Genomic DNA, 22,130 nt, shown 5'->3' with positions numbered 1-22,130 from the left:
AACACTGCTGAAAGAAATCAGAGATGACACAAACATGGAAAACATTCCATGCTCATGGATAGGAAGAATCAATATGGCTAAAATGGCCCAAAACAATTTACACATTCCATGCTATTCACATCAAACTACAAAGACATTTTTCATAGAATTAGAAGAAAACTATTCCAAAATTCATATGGAACCAAGAAAGAGCCCGAATAGTCAAAGCAATCCTAAGCAACAAGAACAAATCTGGAGGCATCACATTAGCCACCTTCAAACTATAGTAACCAGAACAGCATAGTACTGGTACAAAACAGGCCACTGGAACAGGTTAGAGAACGCAAAATAAAGCCATACAACTACAACCATCAAGAAATATCAACAGGCTGGGCACGGTGGCTCATCCCTGTAATCCCAGCACTTTGGGAGGCCGAGGTGGGTGGACCACCTGAGGTCAGGAGTTTGAGACCAGCCTGACCAGCATTGTGAAACCCCATCTCTACAAAAATACAAAAAAATTAGCCAGGCATGGTGACAGGCACCTGTAATCCTAGCTACTCAGGAGGCTGAGGCAGGACAGTCTCTTGAATCCGGGGGAGAGAGGTTGCAGTGAGCCAAGATTGCGCCGCTGCACTCCAACCTGGGTGACAGAGCGAGACTCTGACCAAAAAAAAACCCAAGTCAACAAAAACAAGCAATGGAAAAGGGACTCCCTATTTAACAAATGGTACTGGAATACTGGAATAATTGGCTAGAAGACTGAAACTGGACTCCTTCCTTTTACCACATACAAAAATCAACTCAAGATGGATTAAAGACTTAAATGTAAAACCTACAACTATGAAAACCCAGAAGGAAACCTAGATTTCAAGAAGACTCTAAAGGCAATTGCAACAAAAATTAACAAGTGGGACCTAAGTAAAGAGCTTCTCCACATTAAAAGAAATTATCAACAGACAACCTACAGAAAGGGTGAAAATATTTGCAAACTATGCACCCAACAAAGGTCCAATATCCATAATCCACAGTTCCTGGCTCATGTTCCCTTACCTTTTCTGATTGTGGGTCTTAAGACCCTCCCATGAGAGGGTCCCACCGTATACCCTGCGGGAAGAAATGATAATGTCATGAAGCTTCCATAAAAACCCAAGAAGAGAGGGTTCAGTAAGCTTCCAGATAGCTGAACATGTGTAGGCCAAGAGGAAGGTGAAGAAGAACTCTTCCATGTGCAGGGAGGGTGGTGCACCCCATCTCCCCAGGGTCAGAAGCTCCAGAGCTTAGGACCTTTCCAGACCTCACCCTATGTACCTCTTTATCTGGCTATTTATCTGTATCCTTTAAAATACCCTTCTTAGTAAATGTGTTTCTCTGAGTTCTGTGAACTGCCCTAACAAATTAATCGAACTCAAAGAGGGGGTTGTGGGAATCCCAACTTGATGTGTGTGTCAGAAGTTCCGGAGGCCTGGGCTTGCAACTGGTGGGGAAAGGAGGGAGCAGTCTCGGGAAAGGAGCCCTTAACCTGTGGGATCTGGCACTATACCTCCAGGCAGATAGTGTCAGAATTGAATTGGAGGATACCCGGCTGGTGTCCACTGCTTGGTGGTGGGGAGAGACCCGCCCCACACACACATTTGGTCACGGGAGTTTTCTTTGCATAAATTGCTGTGGTATGACAGTAGAGGAAAAACACAGAGTCTTCCCCACACAATAAGAACTTAAATTAACAACCAACCACATAACCCCATTTAAAAATGGGCAAAGGACATGAACAGACACTTCTCAAAAGACAAATACATGGCCAACAAACATGAGAAAATGCTGAATATCACTAATCATTAGAAAGCAATCAAAGCAACATGAGATATCATCTCACACCAGTCAAAATATTATTAAAAAGTCAAAAACTAGCAGATGCCGGTGAGGCTGCAGAGGAAAGAGAATGCTTATACACTGCTGGTGGGAAAGTAAATTAGTACAGCCACTGCAGAAAGCAGTTTGGAGATTTCTCAAAGAACAAAACAGAACTACCATTTGATCCAGCAATCTACTGCTGGACTCACATACCTAAAGGAATATAAATACCCAAAGGAGTATAAATCATTCTATTATAAAGACATATGTACACATATGTTCACTGCAGCAATATTCACAATAGCAAAGACATGGAATCAACCTAAATGGCCAACAATGATAATCTGGATAAAGAAAATGTGGTACATATACACCATAGAATACTATGTGGCCATAAAAAAGAACAAGATCATGTCCTCTGCAGGAACATGGATGGAGCTGGAAGTCATTATCCTTAGCAAACACACACAGGAACAGAAAACGAAATACCACATGTTCTCACTTATAAGTGGAAGCTAAACATTAAGTACACATGGACACAAGGCAAATATAGATATGGAGGCCTACTTAAGGGTGGAGGATGAGGATCAAAAAACTATTTATTGGGTACTATGCTCATCACCTGGGTGATGAATCTGTACACCAAACCCCCATGACACATAACTTACCCATGTAACAAATGTGCCCATGTACCCCCAAACCTAAAAATAAAACTTGGAAAGATAACAGAAAGAAAAAAACTATGCCATGTGAACATTAACCAAAAGAAAGCTAGCATGGCTAAATTAACCTCAAGGTAAATTTCACAACAAATAACATTATCTGCAATTAAAATGATCATTTTATAATGATGAAGGGATCAATTTATAAAGATGTAAAAATCCTAAATATTTATGTACCTAGTAACAGAGCTTCAAAATACATGAAGCTAAATATGATATAAATATAAGAAAAAAATTGCTTTAATCCATGATTGTATTCAGCTATTTCACTATCCCTCTCTGTTACTGACAGAACAAGTAAGCAAAAAATCAACAGACATGGAAACTTGAACACTGTCAACGAACCTGACCTAACTGACACTTGAAGAACACACTACTCAACAACAGCAGAATGCACATTCTTTTCAAATACAAGCAAAACATTTTCCAAGACATATTTTGTCATAAAACAAGTCTCAATAAATGAATGAGGATCATACAAAATGTTTCTTAAGCACAATAGAATAAAAATAGAAGTAACAGAAAGATCTCTGGAAAATCCTCTAGGAAGGGAAAAAAAGAAAGGAAATACTAAGCTAAACGCTTCAAAGTCATAATGTTTATATACCCATAAAAAAGTAAATACTGAAGAATTATTTAACCAAAATTTCACTATAAATATTTTGGGGGGAATCGGAGATGGTGGTATAAGAAAGCAAAGGCTTTATATATCACAACAAGGTAAAAAAAAAAAAAGTGTATAACTGATAAATCAAAAAGTCAGCAATATATGTATATTAATCGTAAATATGGAGAAGTATAACTTTAGAAGAAACAGCAGACAGAATTCAGAGTCACTACTGCATGTGGGGGAACTTCCTCTCAATTATTGCATGTGGAGAAACTTGGAGCAAAAAGGGCAGGGCATTTTGTTACATGTAATATTCTGACTTTTCAAACTATATACATGTAGTACTGTAATAAAATACCTTTAAAGAGATTTCATCTATATCATCTAATTTTATCCCCAGGGAAGGAGGTATAGTAACCCCTGATTTGACAAATGAGGAAACTAATATTTCAGGTAAAGTAGCTTGCCCAAAATGAAAGCCACTACAAGTTTTTTTACTTAATCATATAAATAATATAAATTATGCCTGCTATGACATCACCTACACAGATAAATATGAGAAGGTAAAAAAATTACATTGTTTTTAAATCTCAGTTTTATTTCTGGAAATATTTTTTTATTTTCTGCTCTCTACTGTAGATGACTAGTTTATTGTCACAGAGCAAGATGAAATATTCACACTCAACCCCTCCTGTTAATAGATTTTTAAAATAAATTTGAACAAAGATTTTGGCAAATGTAAAGAACTAAACTGTACTCAGAAGTAAACACTATTTTAATCATTATCTTTCATTGGGGTAAGATGCACATAACATAAGATTTACCATCTTAACCGTTTTTTTTTTTTTTTTTTTTTTTTTTTTGAGACAGAGTCTCGCTCTGTCGCCCAGGCTGGAGTGCAGTGGCTGGATCTCAGCTCACTGCAAGCTCTGCCTCCCGGGTTCACGCCATTCTCCTGCCTCAGCCTCCTGAGTAGCTGGGACTACAGGTGCCCGCCACTGCACCTGGCTAATTTTTGTATTTTTAGTAGAGATGGGGTTTCACCGTGGTCTTGATCTCCTGACCTTGTGATCCACGCGCCTTGGCCTCCCAAAGTGCTGGGATTATAGGCGTGAGCCACCGCGCCCGGCATCTTAACCGTTTTTAATCATACAGTTCCAGTGGTATTAAGTACATTCACGTTGTTGTGCAACTACTGCCACCAACACCCATCTGCATAGCTTTTTTTCATCTTCCCAAATTGATTTTATCCATTAAACAACTCTCCAATTCCCCCACCCTCTAGCCCCTGGAAACCACCCTTCTATTTGTCTCTATGAATATGACTACTGTGGGTTTGTCATGTAAGCAGAATCATATGGTATTTGTTCTTTTTGTGACTGGCTTATTTCACTTAGCATGATGTTGTCAAGGTTCATTCATGCTATAGCAAAAACACTTGCGAAAAGCCAGTTTCCAAACAGCATAAACATCAGTTCTTTGACAATGCTGTGAGAAATTAAAGCACTGGCAAATTCAAGGGAAATTAGTAAAAAATTAATGCTTCCCTCTCCCCGAACCCTGATCAGGACACCAAAAGGGGGAAAAAAAATAGGTCACAATTTTAAACTATTGGGAAAGGGTATCCTGGTAACTTTACAGTGTGCATGAAGGAATTGGGGGGAAAATCGTAATTTTGTGTTTTGAAAAATCCAATTACTTTTCTAAGGTTGTTGCTCTTTTGAGTTGTGCAACAAAGGCCTATAGGGAAGGGCTTCTCTAAATGTAGACTGGGTCTGTTTTCCTTCTTAAGGGTAGAGGCATGCAAAAGACAAAAGCGCTAACAATGTCAGATGTTCACAAAACCTTGACTCACGGTAAATATCTTATAAATCAGAAGTGAAATAGCCTCCATTCAGTCACACAGAGATCAGGTAGGAAATACAAGAAACATGACCTTTACAGAGTACTTTGAAAAGGTTCCCTTGGTTACAGTTTTTAAAAAACAGACTTGTATGCCTTTACATTCCCCATTATTCCCTCACTCTGAACCTCCACAATGTATTTATGTCCATCTAAAATTCAGACAGAAGTCCCAAGCAGCCTTTCAATGGAGCCACTAAACAAACCACACCAGCCCTTTAAATACCAAAAACACTGCTCTGATATTAGGGTGGGGTTGTTTCTCTGAATTTTAATTTATAATGCAACTAGAATCACTGACCACATTTTAACAAGAAGTGGTAACCAGCAGTGCCTCAGGTATCCAGGTGTCTGACAAGCACTCAAGCAAGAGCTGTGCTTTTCATAAGCTCAGAATATTGACACCAAAAAAGGAAAAAGTCTGCTAAAACAAAGTTGGGTATTTTATATGACAACTATATACAACAGTGTTTTAGACAAGACATTCATTTTTGCTTTGTAAAGATTAAACCATATGGTGTGTCCAAAAATAAATTACCACTGTTAACTAAACTAAGACTATGTCGGCCGGACACAGTGGCTCACGCCTGTAATCCTAACACTTAGGGAGGCCCAGGTGGATCACTGGAGTTCAGGAGTTCGATACTAGACTAGCCAACATGGCAAAACCTTGTCCCTACTAAAAATACAAAAATTAGCCGGGCATGGTGGTGCAGGGAGGCTGAGGCAGAAGAACTATTTGGACTGGGGAGGCAGAGGTTGCAGTGAGCCGAGACTGCACCACTGCAATCTAGCCTGGGAGACAGAGGGAGACTCTGTCTTGAAAAAAAGACTATGTCAATGATCTTCCAATGCAAAATTTCCCATTGTCCAAAATTATCTGCCTCCACGTGGTATTTTTCCGGAATACCATATAGTTTCTCCCAAGCCCTGAGACAGGAATAATATAGGGTGGTCGAAGGAGAATAGAAAATTCCAGGCAGCAGTTTCACATGACTAGCAAAAAGGAAACTGTTAGAATACATATATAAGCTAGGAGCCGAGAAGACCCTGAAAAGCAGAATGTTGGTCAAGCTAGCTAAGACCAAGTGGACCCAACATGGCACTGGATTTGACCTAGGTTTCACCTAGGACCTCATTATATGCTCATTAACATACTAAATCACACCCACCAATGCCAAGACAGTTCCAGGAGCACCCATACTGGTGTAAAAATGGGTAGCACTAAAGTTGAGAAATTTTCACCTTTTTCCAGAAATCTTCATGAATATTCCATCCCTTGATTAAAGAAACCCATAAAGATAGAAGCCAAACCCTGTCTTGAGTACGCCCGCACTCCCCTTTCCTGAGCATGTACTTCTCACTTTGCAATAAATCTCAGTACATTTCACTATTTTCCAACTCATCCTTGAATTCCTACTGGAGACACTGTCAAGAGCCTAAACACTGATCAGAGCTGAGGTCCCACTGGCATTTGGGGACCTCCCCCAGTCCACTGGTATCAGCCCAAAAGAAAAAATATTAAGTACCTGGTATTGTCATTACTTAAGTTCTCAAACTGCTACCCAAGTTATAACAGGCACATTTCTCCACGTGATACACACTGTAGGTCAAAACACAAGACCTCAGTCATCACAAAAGAAAAACGGGTTCATTAGTTTTGCCTTTCCCATTCAATGAAGACAAATTTTGACCCACGGGACACATACACAGTTTTTTCTCTTTTCTCCTTTCTTTTTTTAGGCTCCTCCTCTTGCAGGGCCATGTAGGGATTTTGAGAAAAGAATTTCGTCTCTGTGATATTTTATAAACCCAGGCTACTTGATAGAGGGACACTATAAAAATTATCCATTTCCACAGAGTATGTATCTTAGAACATGAAACGCTTTACTATGGGTTTTTAAAAATCTATAATAAAGATTTTCATCGAATTTGGGGAAATTTCTTTAAGGTACTAATGATATAGAAAATGTTTTTGGACATTTTAGTTCTTTTAATTGCTATATGTTATAAAATCTCATATAAAATCCAAGTGTCATACTTAAATAAAAATTTTAATAAAAATTATAATCAACATATCTAAATAACTATATGCATATGCACGCACCCACATACACACAAATATACAAAAATTTGACGACTGTACCAATAATCTACAGAACAATGAATGTTTGCCTGCAAGACTATCAGCAAATGAATTACAGAGAGTAAACAGAAAAAGGCATATAATCCTAAAGCAGGATCTACAAATTAAAGGGTTGTTGCAACTTTGTTATAAATTTATTTCTAGTCTCATCTTCAAGATTACTAATATAGCATAGTAACACTGGAAGGAGAAAGGAAACTGAGGTTGAAGTATGCAAATAAAAGATGAAATAATAAGCCACTTTGCCCTCACCACCTCAGTTTACTTTGAAACTCATTAATTCAGTAGACATTTGGAATAAGTACCAGTGTCTTGGATAGAAAAGGGCTCTAAAAATCTTTCCACTCAAATATTCTGTGATCACCGTTTCCTAATATCACATGATTAATGGGACTCGCACTTCTAGACTTCCTAAAAGCAAAATTAGTGTTTACAAATACTTATGATGTACACTGAGTAACAGGTATAGGAGAAATGAATAACCCAGCTTTCAGTTGCCATTGGAAGCCTAGGACCTGAATGAAAATAATTTTTGAGAAAGACTTCCTGACATTAATTTGTGCTTCACGCATGGAAATTAACGGCTACTAGATCCTAAGCCATATGATTTGAGGAAAACACTGTCACTTTACGCAAAGCTGGAAAATTCAGTGTTCTCTACAGATGTCAAATATTTTTAAACAAAATTCAATCTCCTGGACTGTCAGTTTAGCAACAGGTTGAAACAGCATTAAGGAGAAGATGGAAGCACATTTAAACTTTAATATCTTTACTCAGAAAACTGGACAATTTAAAGTACTAGCAATATGGAGGTTAACTGTCAAATCTGAAGTACAGAGCATTTAGTAATACTGTTAAAATGATTGTCTCTTCAAACCATCAGCAGGGCTTGCAAGACTTTCCTGTACCAGTACAATGTTAGAAACGCCTATGTTTAGTTTCACGTAGTCCAATTAACTGGCCTCCTCTAGTACAGAGCTCATTTTTCTAGAAACTTTTTTTTTCAATATGATACTGCTACATACTTTTTAATTGAACTATTCTACAGAAATGCATTCCTTTTGTTCTCTCTTGTTTGCATAGATTAATACATGCTATAATGTCTAAGCCCATCACCAACTCTTTCTATGTCTAGCTTTCCCCTTGATGTTTCTATTTCAAAGTTTTTGATACAGTCCCACTTTTTCTTCAAAGTAAGTTTTATGTTTTCCTTATGCAAAGGATGAATTACAGAGTTTATATGCTATATCAGCTAAAACTCTATCTTTAGGGTAGATGCAAATACAATTTAACAGAAGTAACTTATGAGGGTCCCTCTATGATGTGAATTAGTAAACTATTAGCCTATGAAGATCTATTCAGAAACATCTGTGCTGTAAATGTTTGATGAAAGTGCAGCTAAACTTCCAAATAGCCTTAAGTCATTGATGGCTCAAAATTCAATTATCTGAAAATAATACTCCCACAAGATTGTAGAAGCTTACATTCACCTTCATAATTTTTACAATTTTTAAGTATCTGTGGGGGAAGGAGTGTCACCATTAAATCGAAAACTTGGCTTGATACATTATAAAAATAAAAAGAGACTAACATACCTATTGGTTTCATATACCCTCATCTTCCTAAACATGAACAAATTCAAAATTCAGCAGCAGCCACTGGTTCAATATTCAGAAATTCAGAGAATTTTGCAACATGTCTCAAATGCTCATGAAGGAAAAAAGTACATTTTTAATTACAAACCTTTAAATGTATTTAGTTACCTAAAGAAACTTGTAAAACCACATTTTATGGAGGTAAACTTTACCCTTCTTTAAAAAAAACAAAACAACAACAACAACAAAAAATATATATATGATCTTTTGGAATGGCTCTTCTTTGTGAGTCAAAGAGTTAAAACCATCTATTTTATTCCCAAATAAGTGTCACACCACTCAGAGGTGCCATGTTTTATTTAAAACATACTCTTACTTAGTAACCACTTTGTTCTAATTGGCAAGGCAAAGCCAGGTCCCTAAAGCACATAGCTCGTTACATTCAGTTTGGATTACAAAAACACAGGATGAAACAAACTGCATCGAAATGTACAAATTAACAGCTCAGGAGTACGGGACAGGGAGGTGGAATTAGATTGTAATATGGAACAAAATCCACAGGGAGGCTGGGGAACAAATCACCAGTGTCTCTATAAACTACACAAGGTTTCCAAATGAGCAAATACACAAAGCAAAGGACAGGCTTTTCCATAACTCAACCAAACTGATAAATATGGATACAACAAAACAGGAGTTTTTTTCCATACTATTATGCACACATATATGAGAGAACGGGAGTACCAACTGGAAGGTTTAACAAATGAAATCTGCAGGTTGCACAGTCTAAATATGAAATTCATCTTTGCTTTCACACTGACAATGTGCAAACAGCCTTGCAATTAAATCATACTTCCAAACATTTTCAAAAAAATCTTCTGAGAAGCTAAACACAGGAGACTAAATTAGAAATGGTGCTTCACTATGCAGCGCAGAGAGCAAGGTTAATGAGCTAAAAGTCATATGAACAAGAACAAGAAAGATGTTAAGAAATGAAGATCTCACCACCAAAACAGAAAATGTGTTAGACAAAAACACTCCCCCCACCACACATGCACACCTTTTCCTAAATTAGCTACTCTGTGAAGCTTTCAGCACTGTTTCTCTAATTATGACAGGATCTAGAGGCAAACTACAACTGAGCTAAAAGAAAAGAGCACAAGAAAAGAGAATACTCCTACACACAAATGCAAAACAATGTTACTGTTATATCCTCACAGTACAATCCCAACTAATCTATTTAGCTTTGGTTTTCACAGTACAATCCCATCTAAGTCTACTACTTTCATTCCTAATAACATCAAACAGTGGAGATTAGATCAAGTCTAAACTCCCACAGATCAAACCTCAGTTCTTTAAAATTTATTTAATCTTGGGAACATGAGTTAACCCATCTGAGTCAAAGTTTCTTTATCTGTAAAATGGAGTTATAAAATCACCAACATTGCGAGGATCAAATGTGATAATATTGTATTAAAGGACTTCATAATATAAAAGGGCTGCAGTAATCTTAGTTAAAATTGCAATTATTTCATTTCAGGATTTTACTGCCTTAAAAAATAGATATATATAATTGTCCACATCTTTCTTTTTTCACAAAAACTAATTCTTGTTCCACTACTAAAGTATCTGTCTTTTGGCATTCTCCATTTGAGATTATGTACCATTTTTCTTTTTCTTCAAACCAGAAGTCTTAAGGTATTTTTTCTTCTCTATCCCCAATATTTAGTTTAAAAGTAAATTAAGAAATGTAGAACAACCTTTGATAATAGTTAAGACTGTCACTCTTTCTTTCTTGTTCCTGCTTTTGCCATGTGATATGCAAGTTCTTGCTTGGCCTTCTGCCATCACTGGAAACTTCCAGAGACCTCCCCAGAAGCAGATGCCGGTACTATGCTATTAAACCTCTTTTTTTTATAAATTAAAGAAAAAAAATAGTTAAGACTTTTAACATATAGTTAGATCTACTTTACACTGCAAGAACCAGCTAAGCACTGAGGCTTTTAAATGGTATAAAATTTTATAGCATGAAAGATGATATTTTAGTCATACATTAATGGCCCAAAAATAATGTCCAATCTTTTTACTCATCATCCCTGCTGTGGACTAAGAATTAAGTACAAGGGGGTATTATATCCAGGAAAAATGTCAAAAAGCAACCTCATCATAATCTTCTAATTCATACACAAAGGAAACAGCCAGAACAAGAACTACAGTAAGTATCTGAAACTTGGTGGAGCCAAAGCCTCTGAGGCACAAAACAGTCTCCTGCTTTTCTGAGTCTATCTGAAAGTTATCCATATTCCTGACAAGTCTAAAAGGGAGCCCATAAACCTAGGCCTGGTCATTCTGATACAGTAGCCTGCATTAGTCTACTGAGGACACGAAACATAGGGAATATTAGCAATTAACTTCCCACCCCACTCCCCGAGACAGAGTTTTGCTGTGTCGCCCAGGCTGGAGTGCAGTGGCACGATCTCAGCTCACCGCAACCTCTGCCTCCTGGGTTTAAGTGATTCTCCTGCCTCAGTTTCCAGAATAGCTGGGATTACAGGCGTGCACCACCCCTCCCAGTTAATTTTTTTATTTTTAGTAGAGATGGGTTTCACCATGTTGGCCAGGCTGGTCTCAAACTCCTGACCTCGTGATCCACCCACCTCAGCCTCCCAAAGTGTTGGGATTACAGGCAAGAGCCACCGTTCCTGGCTTTAACTCATACTACTTTTCATGTCACAGAGGGTTGTCTAATTACATGAAAAGAGGCCAACCATTTCCAACCCAAACAGTTCTCTAAACTAGAAGTCTCCAAGCTTTGATAAAGGTGTACCATCAGTATAAAATGTGAGTGCACATCTCTTCCATGTCTGTTTTAAAAGTAGTTACATATTCCTGTAGTGGACTGAATGATGTACCCTGTCCCTGTCCCCACCTCCCAAAATATGTTCACGCAGAATCTGTGAATGTGATAATTTTGGGGAAAAAAGCTTCTGCAGATATAATTAAGTTAAGGATTTCCAGATCAGATAATCTGGGATAAGAGTGGGGCCAAGGACACTTGTCCTTAGAAGAGACAGAAGAGGGAAAGACAGAGACTCACAGGGGAAAAGGTCATGTGGATGAAGCAGAGACTAGAGTGATATGTCTACCAGCAAAGGAATGCCAAGAACTCCTACAAGCCAGAAACAAGCAGCAGCATGGAATAAATTCTCCCTCAAAGGTTCTAGAGGAAACCAACCCTGCCATTACCTTGGTTTCAGACGTCTGGCCTCCAGAACTGCGAGAGAATAAACTTCTGTTGTTTTAAACCACCAAATGTATGGCAATTTGTTGTGGCAACCCTTGGAAACTAATATAGATACCAATGAGATTATGTATATAGGACAGAAATAAACACAAGTAGGAATTCTAACATTTTCTCTCAATGCCACAAAGGATAATCCTGTCTTACCATAAAGAGACCACAGCTTTAGACCAACGTGTAGGAAGAAATAAAGCCAAGTGACAGACGAAACTATCTTAAAAGACCTAGTAACTACTACATTTCTTCCACTTTCCCTATCATACTCTAATACATGGTCACAATTTTCCCACTTGAGGCCTGAAAGAAGCCACCTCTCAGCTATTTCACAGCACTGAGCACTTTGTTTCCCGTTAGAAATGCAACAATTATTTTTGACATAATTTCCATAACATCATCATCTTTAACACACTGCTTCATATATCTTGACTAGCATAATAATTAACCACACAATTAATTTAAGAATGCTTATTAGTGAGACATCAAACTGCTGTAGACTAAGAGATCAGAAAAGGCTGCCACAGTCCAGCACTGCTAATCTGTTAAGGACCTGTTGCCCGAGTCTTGCTCGCATTTCAGAGTGAGGCTACACCATAAAGAACAGAAGGCCGGGCGCGGTGGCTCAAGCCTGTAATCCCAGCACTTTGGGAGGCCGAGACGGGCGGATCACGAGGTCAGAAGATCGAGACCATCCTGGCTAACACGGTGAAACCCCGTCTCTACTAAAAAATACAAAAAAAAACTAGCCGGGCGAGGTGGCGGGCGCCTGTAGTCCCAGCTACTCAGGAGGCTGAGGCAGGAGAATGGCCTAGACCCGGGAGGCGGAGCTTGCAGTGAGCTGAGATCCGGCCACTGCACTCCAGCCTGGGTGACAGAGCGAGACTCCGTCTCCAAAAAAAAAAAAAAAAAAGAACAGAATTTCTTACAGAAACATTATTTTAACATAGTTAAGCAAGTGCTGAAGAAAAGAAGAGAGAGAAAACACAGGATTGCAACTGTGGTATAAAAATGGCCGTTGACAACAAATGTCCCTCTACAGGTGACTAGATAAATAAATGAGGGCATATTATAATGAAGGTGACCAATTAAGGTATCAAACAAATTGGTACACTTACAAGAGTACCAGTTTGGTACAAACTATTAAGATTTTCACTAGCACAAAGTGCATAAACGGAGATTGTTCTAGGTAAATCTAGATATTAATTAGGAATATTATAGTTAAAATGAACAAGAGCAACGTGTCAACATGATTAGTTTCTAAAAGCATTATTTAAAAGAATACAAGTTGTAGACTGACTAGTACAAAATACCATTTAAACATTTTTAAAACAGAAACATAATATTTATATAAATGCCCATTCATAATAAAAAGTATAAATACAAGGATAAGGAGAGTAGTTGTCTCTGAGACAGGAAGATGATGAATAGGGTAAAAGAAAACTGTGACATTTTAGTGTCCTTTTTAATGTGATAGGGAAAAAGACAAAACATTAACATTTGTTACTTCTGGGTGGGTTTGTGGATATTCTGAATGTCAGACACCCAACTATCCAACAGGTACCTACCAACAGACACATAATGGTTAAGTAGAGCCTGTTAAGTTGAGCTGTCCCCTTTTAACAAACACATGACCAAAATGTGTGTGTGTTATACTTGAGAAATCCCTCTTGGGCGTTCAGCTTTGAAGAAATCAAACAGTATACAAAAGCAACCAAGTCAAAAAGATTACAAAAACAGAAATACTCTATTCAAACACTGGTTTTTTGCTTTTTTTTTTTTTTTTTTGAGACGGAGTCTCGCCCTGTCATTAGGCTGGAGTGCAGTGGCCGGATCTTGGCTCACTGCAACCTCCAACTCCCTGGTTCAAGTGATTCTCCTGCCTCAGCCTCCCAAGTAGCTGGAATTACAGGGACGTGCCACCACACCTGGCTAATTTTTGTATTTTTAGTAGAGATGGGGGTTTCACCATGTTGGCCAGGATGGTCTGCATCTCCTGACCTCATGATCTACCCGCCTCAGCCTCCTAAAGTGTTAGGATTACAGGCATGAGCCACCGCACCTGGCCAACAGTTGCTTTCTTTTGGGAAAGGGTGAATTTGAAAAATCAAGGTATGACAAGCTTACAAATTCCACTATCCTGCAAAATGTTTGGTAATGAAATTGGTAATTTGTTTCTGAATTATCTGTGGAGTTCCTACATTTCTTAAAAGAAACATATATAAGAAGAGCTTAAAATTTGTCAGACTCACTCTGTTCCTCTTACTGTGTGTCCGGAATTGGTGGGTTCTTGGACTCACTGACTTCAAGAATGAAGCCACGGACCCTCGCAGTGTTATAGTTCTTAAAGATGGTGTGTTTGGAGTGTGTTCCTTCTGATGTTCCGACGTGTTTGGAGTTTCTTCCTTCTGGTGGGTTCGTGGTCTTGCTGGCTTCAGGAGTGAAGCTGCAGACCTTCACAGTGAGTGTTACAGCTCTTAAGGTGGCGGGTGTGGAGTTGTTCGTTCCTCCCGACCGGAGCTGTTCCTACCTCCCAGTGGGTTCCTGGTCTCGCTGGCCTCAGGAGTGAAGCTGCAAACCTTGGTGGTGAGTGTTACAGCTCACGAAGGTGGTGCAGACCCAAAGAGTGAGCAGCAGCAAGATTTATTGCAAAGAGCCAAAGAACAAAGCTTCCACAGGTGGAAGGGGACCCGAGTGGGTTGCCGCTGCTGGTTCGGGTGGTCTACTTTTATTCCTTTGTCTGGCCCCACCCGCATCCTGCTGATTGCTCCATTTTACAGACAGCTGATTGTTCCATTTTGACACAGCGCTGACTGGTGCCTTTACAAACCGTTAGCTAGACACAGAGTGCTGATTGGTATGTTTACAATCCTTTAGCTAGACAGAAAAGTTCTCTAAGTCCCCACCCGATTAGCTAGACACAGAGTGCTGATTGGTGCGTTTACAAACCTTTAGCTAGACAGAGTGCTGATTGGTGCATTTACAGTCCTTTAGCTAGACAGAAAAGTTCTCCAAGTCCCCACCCATCCCAGAAGCCCAGCCGGCTTCACTTCTCAACTGTAATGCCTCAAAATTCAGCTGTAACCTACAACTCTTTGCTTTTCAAAATTGACTAGAATTATACCACTTTTACTCTGGTATTCTAACAGGAAACGGAAGCAGGAAAGCGATTAGTATGTAACTGCAACCACTAAGTTGCAAGTTCATAAGGAAATATTTTAATTTACTTGGTATGAAATGGGAATTTGTTATCCTCTTCTGGAACTATCATGAAACTCAAATCACTTCCAAGAAAGATGTTAGCATTTTGGTTTAGCTACCATTTCACCCTGCGCTCAGCATTGTTATATCACTCACGTTGGATGTCAACATTTAGTTTCCCAATGCTGCAGACTACAGCTAATTTTATTTTGCTCATTCCAGAAAGAAACAAACTACTTCTAGATTGTATAAATTCACTTCACTTTTTTAAAATACTTAAATCTGAAAACACAGAGAAAATTCAAATTTAAAGCTCCCCAATTACTCTTACTCTGAGACTACCACAATTAAATTTTTCATGTGGCATCTTCCAGCTTTATCTCATGCAACCATAGACTTGTACATCATATGTGAACCACATACGATAGCAAATTTCTTAAAAATTAGTCTTAAATGAAACTATGTTTATACCATGTCTACGGTTTATTAAAAATTAAGTATGTACACATTTAAAAGTCCATCAACCAAGTGGCATTTTGTATACTGTGAAACATGTATTGTTTGCCTTATGATAAGCATCTGTTATCAGTGCTACTCCAACAACCTTCCATTCCTTAAACATATCTTCTGACTCACTGCCTTATAAAGTATACAATGATCAATAGGTTATAGCTACTTCTGGTCACCATACTCCTCTCTTCTCCCAAAACTAGTATTTCCAAGGGTTTGTGGGGCATAGAGATGATGTCACATTAATAGAGGAGTTACTTCAGTCAGTTATTTTAAAATGTCTGCCTTCCCCACTTGTGATCATCCTCTTTGATGCTTCTGTCATCCACACTTCTATTTAGGAGGTCAGCAAAACTATTCTGTGAAAAGCACTGCTTTAATGATAGCTGGCCTTCAATATGCTAGAACAAGAGGTCATCATGAATTAGGTACTAACTATTCCTAAATATTAAACACTGGTCAACCAAATGCACAAATTCATAAATTGGATTTGCACTCAAATAAAAAAAATACCATAGGTAGTATCATTTCTGCTTTTGAGGCAGGAATATTCATTAGACTCATTAGACTCTATGCTTGAATTTTAATATGTATTTTAACACTGTAGTAACCTATCGGGTATAGTTTAAGCTTCACTTCTAAAGGAGAGAGAGACAGAGAGAGAGAGAGAGAGAGAATGAGAATTTCTAAAGGAACTCAAAATTCTGTTTCAGCAGGCAGGGTATTAACTAGTCATGCCACGCAAATGCAACTGGAGAAAGCAATAGTGTGTGGGTAAAAAATATAGAGGAGATAAGCAAATATTTTCTTTAGATACTTGAAAGTGTCCTAACATTTTTATAAAAGCAAAAGTGGCAAGGTTGTATAAAATGTAAAAAGACAAAGATCACCAGAGACAGATAATTATAAACACAGAAAGTAAAACTGTAACAAGTCCAAAGAAACACAAAGACCATGGCTGAACTCTAACTTCATAATTTTTTTTTTTTTTTTTTTGAGATGGAGTCTTGCTCTGTCACCCGGGCTGGAGTGCAGTGGCCAGATCTCAGCTCACTGCAAGCTCCGCCTCCCGGGTTTAGGCCATTCTCCTGCCTCAGCCTCCCAAGTAGCTGGGACCACAGGCGCCTGCCACCTCACCCGGCTAGTTTTTTGTATTTTTAGTAGAGACAGGGTTTCACCGTGCTAGCCAGGATGGTCTCGATCTCCTGACCTCGTGATCCGCCCGTCTCGGCCTCCCAAAGTGCTGGGATTACAGGCTTGAGCCACCGCGCCCGGCCCATAATTTTTTTTTAACTTTGTATTCATTTAGGGGCACAAGACAGTTCCTCATGATTATTTGATGTGAACCACCTTATTATTCAAAGGTGTCTGGCCTTCTCCCAAAACCATGCTTTACTAAATTACAATGGGGTCTCCATGTGGGGACAAATATACAATCTAATACAGGCTGAGTACCCCTAATTCAAAATGCTTGAGACCAGAAGTGTTGGGATTTGTTTTTCTCAGATTGCACTTTGGAGCATTTCAGATTTGGGATTTGGGGTTCTCAACCTGTATACATTTTGTCTCACTGCTATTTTCAAAGTCTTCACTATAAAGTTAACTTTTCATCAGTGAGGAAGCATTTCTTCATATCTGTGACTATAGATACATAAGGTAAGAAGCAGAATACAGTCTTTTTTTTTTTTTTTTGAGACGGAGTCTCACTCTGGCTGGAATGCAGTGGCACGATCTCAGCTCACTGCAACTTCCGCCACCTGCGTTCAAGCGATTCTCCTGTCTCAGCCTCCCAAGTAGCTGGGATTACAGGCATGCGCCACCACACCCAGCTAAGTTTTGTGTTTTTTGTAGAGACAGGGTTTCATCATGTTGGCCAGGATGGTCTTGCTCTCCAGACCTCGTGATCCACCCACCTCAGCCTCCCAAAGTGCTGGGATTATAGGTGTGAGCCACTGTGCCCGGCCCAATACAGTCCTTTAACATGGCACAAATACTGTTAAAAGCTGAATAAAAATCCACCAATATTTCTTTTCTTTTAAAAACCTAAATATCTGACAAATTCCAAATATTGAACACATAAGAGCCGTCAGCTTCCCCAATTCTCCCAATTCTTTCCCACCTATCCCCTAGTTTAGGCCCCAATGTAAAGGTCTAAAGCTTACACTGTGATTACTTCCTTGCCCAAATAGCATAATGAATAGATTAAAATTAACAACAACAACAAAAATCTCTTCAATAAAAATCTAGCCAGGCTCCTCTGAGCCCTCTTCTGGACCAGGCCTCAACCTGGACTCCCAAAACAAATGATTTGGTCCACCCACTCCTTTCACATTAAAAGACTTAAATACTAACATTTCTTTTTTTTTTTTTTTTAATTTGAGACGGAGTCTCGCTCTGTTGCCAGGATGGAGTGCAGTGGCGCGACCTCGGCTCACTGAACCTCTGCCTCCCAGGTTCAAGCAATTCTCCTGCCTCAGCCTCCCGAGTAGCTGGGACTACAGGTGTGCGCCACCATGTCCAGCTAATTTTAAACACTAACATTTCTAACAGCTCAAGGTTACCTCCCTAGGATGACCCTAGCCTCCCTTTAAGTGTCTGCCTCTTAAAGCTCAAGGCTGCCAAAGAATCTACTGTTTGTTCTAGCCAGCATCTGAAGATAGGCCCTAACCATCCTCTTAGATCATTTACTAAAAAGGGTTTACAACTGTGAATCCTTCCTCTGTCCCTTTGAGCCGTACTCCTACAACTCAGGAGTGTCTTTTAAAGCCATTCCTTTAAAATGTAACCATCAGGAAAAATAGGGTATCTATTCCCCAGTCACAGTGGCAGCTAACAGGCACAGCTGGCCTAATCACCATATTTTACCAATCTTTTTAGGTTTTCACTTCCTTGACTCTACAGATCCCCTGTTTATCCACTCCAAGTCCCCTGCCATTCTCCCTTTAAAACTCCCAGTCATCTCTGCAAATCGACATTGACTTCATTTCATACTGGACCCTCTTCCCTATTGCAAAAGTGTATTACTGACTAAAATCTGTCCTTAGAACTTTAGCTAGTATGCAGCTTTGTTTATCTTTGACAAAATGAAGACGGAAAGTTAAACATATCCTAATTAGTAAAGACTTATTTATATAGGATCGCTAGATATAAAGTTCTTTTTTAAAAAAGTAAAAACAAAAAAACACCTACAAGTTTCAACTTTGTGAAGGAGTCATAATTCTAGAAGTTAACCAATTACCACTCTGGGGCTAGAAAAGGACCTTGGCACATGTCAAGCCCAAGTCCTTCATTTTATAATGATGAATCCAAGGTCCAAAGAGATTACATGACTTACCCGAGGTGATTTCAATGAGGGATCTGCAGGAGTTTTTTTGTTTTTATAAAGACGGGGTCTCACCATGTTGCCCAGGCTGGTCTCAAACTCCTGGCCTCAAGCAATCCTCCTGTCTCTACCTCCCAAAGTGCGGGGATTATAGGCGTGAGCCACCATGGCGGCCTCTATGATGGATTTGATGAAGGGCTAACTCAGCATGATTCTCTTCCTGACTCCAACATGAAAATATTCTGTTATATTCTCATTGATAAAGCAATATTAACCATTAATCATTCAAGTCAAGATGAGCAGTGAGTATCTACTACCCTATTAAAATACACGCATTTTTTTACAGTTCTACTGTACACCAACAACAGTAAACCAAAGAAAGTTTGTTTGGTGCAAGTACACAGGAGATAGGATTTCATTCAAGGAAGACTGTTTCAACTGTCCTAGGCAAATATATGAAGCACCTTGGTAAGGTGAAACTGCTTTCTCACACAAGCTAAGAAAACAAAACCCCATGCATAAATCCAAGGGAGGGTCAAATGATTTAGTCTTAAAAACAACCAAAAAAAAAAGAAAAATGAAAGTAAATTTAAAAACCCTTTTTCTGCACTTACCAGCAAAGCATTTGGAACAGAGATTCATAGTCTTGCTGGACCTGGGGCAAACAAAAAGAAAAGAAAGAAAGAAGAGCTAAAAACTCCGTATCACTCTAATCAAAACATAAGATGTCCGAAATGTAGGCAAAGAACTTTCTGGCCAGGCAACTGAACTAATAAACTGATAAATTAATAACATTAAGTCCCTAGCTAGCCACCACTCCCCCCTCAACAAAATAAAAATAAAAATAACAAAAATACAAAAACTTGTTTTTTATTTTTATTTTTTACCTGTAAGTTAGCCAATGCTTGCTTTTATTTATTGTGTATGTTAGCAGTTTATATAGCAACAAGTTCAGAAACATAAAATGCCCAGAAGATGGTATGGGAGTCAATTTAAACCACATGATTAACACATTCCCTCTTTTCATACTGAAAAATATACGAAGTTATCACTATAAACAACAAAGACTTTGTAAACGGGTAAAACTTTCTCCTCATATACACAGTCATTTATCTCTATAACATTAGTTGAACTTTAATCTTCCCTATTTCAGATCCTAGTCACATTACGACCTTCTTGTTTAAAATTCTTTCTTCAGATACTCCAAATTATTTTTCATGTCCTTTCATCCATTAATAATAGCTACAATTCACTGAATACTAACTTGGATGGGCATTTCACATACATTATCTTATTAATCATCCCAACATCACTAAGATGGGTATTACCATATTGTTTTGCTTCTAAAATGCACTTTTAAAAAAAATCACATTAGCATTTCTGTAACAAGGAAATACCTTAGAATTGTTTACAAGCGATGAATAATTTAACCTGTTTATGCCAGAGGTTGGAATTTTTGAATTTTGGCAATGAGACCAGGGCAATGACCTTGAGCAGGATATAAATAACCCACATGCTTAGTGTTCCAATAATGGAACACTATGTTACCCCCTCCTCTGCCAAGGTATTATTCAACTTGGGGGGGCGGTCTTAGAAATCAAAGACATACAGTCTCGTCCCCATTACATAGGTGGGCAGCCTGCTCTAGGTCACAAAGCTAGGAACTATAGAAAAATATCTGACCTTGGGTGTAAGCAAACTCCAAAGGCCAACCCAACATCCTTTGTTCACAACACAGCACCTGGCAGCATAGCACTCCAGGGATTACACAGTAGGCAATCAATAAATGACTTTTCTGGCCAGGCATGGTGGCTCACACCTGTTATCCTAACACTACAGGAGGCCGAGGGGTGAGCGGAATGCCTGAGCTCAGGAGTTCGAGACCAGCCTGAGCAACATGACAAAACCCCATCTCTACTAAAGACAGAAAAAATCAGCTGGGAGAGGTGGCACATGTCTGTAGCCCCAGCTACTTGGGAGGCTGAGACACGAGAATCGCTTGAACCAGAGACGCAGAGGTTGCAGTGAGCCGAGATCACACCACTGCACTCCAGCCTGGGCAACAGAGCAAGAATCTGTGTCCAAAAAATAATAATAATAATGACTTTTCTGTTACATTCATCTGACTGCTGTTTCCCTTCCTGATCCTATCCCCAAGAGGACTCATTCTTATAGCTCTCCCTTCCAAAGACCTCCTGGAATGCTCTATGTTAGGCAAGCTGACCTATTTAAAACCTCATTCCTCAGCAACTCCATTTCCAATATTTGAGCCTTTGACCAGAACTGCCCCTAAAAATAGAATAAGCCAACCTTCTTTTGCCCTCTTTACTACGTTTTACAATGAAAGAAAGCCTCCCTCAGAAAGTATTCTCTGATGTTGATTGTTTGCACATGTGCTGGAACTGAAGCCCTAACAGTTAATTGCCACAAGATGGGGGAAAGGGAGTCATTATTTCTGTCCCAAAAAAGATGCTGTCAACAAGTAGATATTCCTTTAGAATCCTGCTTAATATAAACACAAGAGCAATGAGGAAAATTAAGTATCAATAAGTGAATAAGATGAGTAAGTGGATAAAGAGATGTGTTAATGGTAGCATCTAACATTTATTACATGCCCATAATGTGGCAGGCACAATACCAGATACCTTCAACCCCATTTTACCATTGAGGAAACAGAAGTCCCAAGAGGGTATGTAACTTGCCGAAGATTACAGAACTAGTAAGTGAATTAATCTGGTCTAACTCCAACACCTGTATTCTATTCATCATGCCAAACTTAGGCCTCTGCCTCAATATAGAAGCTGAGGGGTATATCTCAGTCCAGAAACAGCGCTCTGGTGGTTTGTGAGAATGTCTATGGAAATCAAGTCAGCTCCCTGAGAAAGTAAAGCTTCTCATATGGAAGAAGCACAACTCCTGCCCTCCCTGACCCTCCAGGCACATGGAAAAACAACCTAAGATTCCCAGTCATTTCAGTTCCAACGCAACGAAGAATTG

The 22,130-nt window shown here is 39.0% G+C and overlaps 1 protein-coding gene across 1 annotated transcript in view; it reads right to left on the bottom strand.

Annotated features, from left to right (window-relative positions):
* The window catches only part of ZFAND3 (zinc finger AN1-type containing 3), a 340,799-nt gene that overhangs the window by 204,788 nt on the left and 113,881 nt on the right, over positions 1-22,130 (bottom strand). Inside the window, exon 2 of the mRNA XM_033217040.1 lies at positions 19,748-19,788. Coding sequence (XP_033072931.1) covers positions 19,748-19,788 — 41 coding nt within the window. The remainder of the gene's footprint in view (positions 1-19,747; positions 19,789-22,130) is intronic.

Source organism: Trachypithecus francoisi, unplaced genomic scaffold, assembly GCF_009764315.1.
Source record: "Trachypithecus francoisi isolate TF-2019V2 unplaced genomic scaffold, Tfra_2.0 Lachesis_group10, whole genome shotgun sequence".
Classification (NCBI taxonomy): Eukaryota; Metazoa; Chordata; class Mammalia; order Primates; family Cercopithecidae; genus Trachypithecus; species Trachypithecus francoisi.
Note: the sequence above shows the minus strand (reverse complement) of the source record. Positions and strands in the feature narration are given on the sequence as shown.